Consider the following 5,049-nt stretch of genomic DNA (forward strand, 5'->3'; position numbering starts at 1 on the left):
AAACAGTACTCCACTGTGACCAAAACAGCAGTATTGCATCTATTCTTCCCTCCCTTTAACAGATGCGAGTAAAGCTGTCAGCAAATTAAAACAACAAGCTGTGGGGCAAAAAGCAGTCTTGTCTTTACTACAGCTAAGCAAAATGGAGATTTGATAGCACATACACTATGTTTCTCTTCCGTTCTCCCTGGTTTTGCTATTTAAGGCAAAAGCCTTGCAGTTAACATCCTCCAGTGACATGAATCGATTTTGCCTCAACAATCATGTGACGGGGACTGGAAAATAGGGGGACAGTATGAGTCCTCTTAGGTAATTAACCTACGCTTCGATGCTTCCCACACCAGCCTATTTTCAATTTCGGCACAGTACAGTTTATACACTCTAACATTATTGCTCAGAAGATAGAGTGATGATTCAGGTTTACTAAAAATGGCTTCACAACACTGCAATCATGCTTGTGAAGCTTCATCTTGTATCCTGTATTTGTAAGTTTCTTCTCACTGAGAAATAAATATGTGTGGTGTTTTATCAGAAAAGTTAGTCACCAGATACCTGAAACACTTGTATATACCATCTTTAAGAAAACATGGCTTGTTTGGTCAATTTGCCTGCCAATTTTTTTTTTCCTGTTTTTTAAAAAAGCATGTGTAATACCATAGGTGACCTCCCTTAATACTGCTGTCCATACAAATAATAAATAACAGAGAAATAATATGCCACTGCTGCATCCTGTCATGCCACAAGATCAATATTACTTAGAGATTACTTAGAGTAGGTGTTAACATATCATTTGTGCCCAGACCCACTGAAGTCAATGAAATGACGCCTACTGGCTTCTGTGGGAGTCCGACTTGGACATTATTCTGGCAATCTGTCCACCAATAAATTAAACTATTACAGGGGATAAAAGCCTAAATGAATAAAAGTAGAAATTCAGGAACTAAAACTGAGCCACAAATAAATATCCTAATTCAATGGCATTCTAAACAGACTAAAATAAAACACAAACACACTTACACATGTGCATACACATACACACACACACAAAAAAAGTTGTGAATTTAACAATCTTAAAAATTCATAGTTTAAAATTGTTTACATTTAGACAATTGAGTATAATAGGTAGCTTTCTTGACTTTCCATTTATTTCCCTGAGCGCTGATCTTTGGAACATCTGGAGTTTCAGAACTGTCTAGTTCGTAATTCATAAAATAGTTATCTTAAGTAAAATACTGTCTTTTATGTCAAAAATCAATTCCTTAAGTAAAACTAAGATACAACTTCCATGAACTACAATGTATATAGCCAATTTTTTTAAAGCCAACAACTAGTATTACACTTCTGCATCTGTATTTAGGCACCTAGCTGGTCTGTTTTTCAAAATCACCCTGCAGCCTAACAGTTCCCATTTAATTCAGTACAGGGTCTCATAAACTCATCTAATTGGAGACCTACATAAGGATTTGCCTCCTTGCTTCAGTTACTTGTTTTGCAAAATCTCGGCTGTATAAGCAATACAGTATGTTACAGGTTTGGTTTTGTGCCTAGATTAGTATTATAGGTACACACTACATGTCTTCCCAGTCGCTTCCCTGTAAGGGGTTAAGGACGTGCATCTGCAGAGAGCCAGCATAAAACCAATCTTCAGTACTTCAGGACTTAGCTAGGGCATATGTTTTAGGCTGGCGATCCGCTCAAGGAAACCTGCTGGCCAAAAAGACCTGTATTCTAAATTTCTGCTATTTAGAACTACTTGGCAAATTGGCACCTGCTGCTCTTAGCTGTCTTCTCTAGATTAGAGCTTTAATTGTGAGCTTCACAGACATCAGTTTGCAAGTTTAAGACTTCTAAGGCATTCTGCATTTTAGATTATACAAAGTATGCAAGTCAAAACACTTCAGAAAACAAATCAGTGCAGAGAGATGTGAGTCTTTTTAGGCCAAAATCTTCTCTCTCCAATTCTAAGATTTATCAATTACGTCAGTCTCTCTGCAGCTAAAAATTTTAAAATAATTTTCCATTAACCACAGAAATACGCCGTACCTTTGTATTCCCTTAACTCTCTCTCTCTTTCTCTATGGGTAGCTGATACACTGGCATTATGCAGCAGGCTCCAAACACAGGATTAACAGAAAGGTTATTTTGTAATATTTAATTTCAGCATACTGTAACTGGGGGAGGGGGTACTGAACCAAATGCATTCTGAAGAGTTGCTTTTTGGTTCTTTGTGCAACAAGAAATCAAGCCTTTACCTGTTCGCGAATGATGTAATAAAACATGCCATACCTGCTTCTCTTTAATTAGCACTTTCTTACACTATCTGCACTGGCATTCCACAGAATCCAAAAGGAGGATTTAGCAGTTTTTCTCTTTCCAGAAAGCCTTCTTAATATATCTAAGTTCAGAAAGAGTTAACAGCATACAATCCCATTATTTCCCCCACCCCCCCTTCAGGAATTAAAGTGGCCTTTTTTTTTTTTTTGAGCAAAAAATAAAATTCTTGCTTTGTAATAGGATTATAAATATTGTTTTGAAAACACATTTGGAAGATGTCTTCCAAGATGGTTTATCTCTTTTTTTTTCCCCCCTTTAAAACTGTGATCACTGCACCAGTTAAGGCTGTTTTACAATATATATATATTTCAAATAAAACTTTAATATTCAAGCTTACCAGATTGATGAATTGTAACAGGTAAAATGGAACTCTTTACAAGGTAAACCATGTAGTTGTACAAAATAGAATTAAACCCTTCACCTGTGTAAAACAAAAGAAATCCTGCCTCGCATTAAAAACACAGAACTTGTTTACAAAAAGGAATGTGTATGACATTTGGACTTCCTTTTAACTGCCATATCCTAGCGACATCTCCGTTGTTTTAGTAAAGGAACTAATCATCAATTTTAAACTGCAGTGAATTTACCAAACATTTTCACTATAGACTTCTGAAAGCTTTTACAGTAAGAAGTTATCAACAAAAGCAGGCACGTTAGTGTACAAAAACGTTGTTGATTTTTTTCCTGTTTCTTTTTCAAAGTGCAGGTTTTTCTCAATGTGCATCTTACAAGACCAACGAATGTTTTAACTCACTAAATCTTAAAACAGAACTCAATTCTCCCAAGGAGTAGTGTAAACGTTAAAGATCCCCAATACACCTCTAGTAAACGTGACACAAATGTCTCTGCGTTGTTCAGAAATTTAGCTCTTTTGAGAGGTAAAGAAGCTTCATGATACCTTTTCCTTACACTGGCTGGTTATCATAAATGGGTAACTCTGGACTGCTAAAGCTGGAGACTGATGAATCACTTGAAGGGAACTAAACTTGGCTACGGAGGAGAGGCGGCGGGAGGAACCAACCCTTAGGCGTTTCTTGCGCAGCCTTTGGAAAATTCAGCCGCCGGCGGACGGACAGACGGACGGAGGGTCGGTGTGAGGGAGGGAAAAGAGGAAAGGAAGAGGAGAGCTGGGAGGGACGGAGAAGCTTCCGCAGAGCCAGAAGCACGGCGGCACCTAGTCCCCCGCCCCGTCGGTGGTGCGAGGCCTGTCCCCGAGCCCCGCTCCAGCTCCGGAGTCCTGTCCCGCTCCGGGTCCGCTCCCGGCGCCGGTCCCGCTCCCAGCTGTGGCGGCGAGCCGGCGGCCAGGCAGGGAGCAGTTCGTCCCGGCGGCGGTCGGCGCTAGGTGCCGTGCGCGCAGGGCTCCCCAGGGTAGATCTCCTCGTAGGCGGGAGGCTGCTCGCTGGGCAGCGGGTAGCAGTACGGGTAGGAGGCGTTGAGCTCGGGGTCCATGGGCGAGTAGCCGGGCAGCTCGACGGAGGGATGCCCGCCGCAGTGCACCTCCACGCCGGCCTCGTCGAAGACGTGGAAGACGCCCACGTTGATGTAGGAGACGGCCTGGAAGGGGCAATCCCCGGGGCTGAGCTCGGGCTCTCCGCCGGAGAAGAGGGAGCCCTGGCTGTGGCGCGGCGCCCGCCGCCCGCCGCCGCCGCCTCCCCGCCGCCGCCGTCGCCGTCCGCCCGCCGCCGCAGCCGCAGCCGGGGCGGCTCGCCGCCGCCGTCGCCGCCGCCCGCGCTGCTGCGAGGCCTTGTAGTTCTTGACCAGGAGCAAGTTGAGCAGGCCCAGGAGGCACTCCAGCGCGTTGAAGACGGTGGAGAGCACCAAGCCGCGCTGGTAGTCCCGCAGCTTCTGGCAGCGGAGCGCCGCGGCGGAGCCGTCGGGGGCCGCGGGGCCGCTCCGCGGGCGGGCCGCGCCGCCGGGCTGCAGCAGGCAGTAGTGCGAATACTTCCTCTCCACCAGCGACACGGTGTCGCCGTCGATGACGGCGCCGGCGAAGGCGCTCAGCACGCCCAGCATGAACACCAACACCCCCAACAGCAGGAAGTTCTGCCGCCCCCCGGGCGGCGTCTTCTCCACCGGCCCCGACGGCGCGGCCGCCGCCTCCCCCGCGCCGGGGCCGCCGCCTGTCGGGTCCGGATCCCCGGCCGGGTCCAGGGCCGAGGTCGGGGCCGGAGCCGGCGCTGGCGCCGCGGGCGCCTCGTCGGGCGGGCGGCAGCACAGCAGCGCGGCGGCGAGCAGCGAGAGGCCGGCGGCCAGCAGCAGCCCCGAGTAGAAGGCGCCGGCAGCGGTGCCCAGGCGGAAGGGCTCGCCCTTCAGCTCGGAGCCCAGCGAGAAGCACTTCAGGCCCACGGCGGCGGCGCTGAGGGCGCAGGCGAGCAGGAGGCAGCTGGAGAGCGCGGCGCAGGCTCCCCGCACGCTCCACTTCATCCTCCGCGCCGCCGCCGCCGCCGCCGCCCCGCCGCCCGCCTCATCCTCCTCCCGCGGCCCCCCCCGGCCCCGCGGCAGCGGCGGCGGCGCGGCGCGGCGCGGCCATGCGATCGCGGCGCTGCCCGACGGGGCGGCTGGGCTCCGCTCCGCTCCGCACGGCAGGCAGCCGCCGGCCGCAGTGAGCCGGGCGCGGCGAGCGCACACGCTCCCCCCCCCCACCCCCCCCCCCCCCCCGCCTCCCGGCCACCGCCTCCTCGTCCCCGCCCGCCCTCTCTTATCGCAGCGGCTGCG

At 50.0% G+C, this 5,049-nt stretch overlaps 1 protein-coding gene across 1 annotated transcript; it reads right to left on the reverse strand.

The window, feature by feature from the left end:
- Positions 1 to 3,672: 3,672 nt before the first annotated feature.
- On the reverse strand, positions 3,673 to 4,758 carry TMEM271 (transmembrane protein 271). Its single transcript, XM_086629960.1, has one exon. The coding sequence runs from the start codon at positions 4,756 to 4,758 to the stop codon at positions 3,673 to 3,675; it is 1,086 nt and encodes a 361-aa protein (XP_086486086.1).
- Positions 4,759 to 5,049: the final 291 nt, after the last annotated feature.

This window comes from Tauraco erythrolophus, chromosome Z (assembly GCF_009769465.1).
Source record: "Tauraco erythrolophus isolate bTauEry1 chromosome Z, bTauEry1.pri, whole genome shotgun sequence".
Lineage (NCBI taxonomy): Eukaryota > Metazoa > Chordata > Aves > Musophagiformes > Musophagidae > Tauraco > Tauraco erythrolophus.

What these genes read in the sequence shown, in the direction of transcription:
- TMEM271 (XM_086629960.1), bottom strand. Translation starts at nt 4,758, where the DNA reads ATGAAGTGGAGCGTGCGGGGAGCCTGCGCCGCGCTCTCCAGCTGCCTC.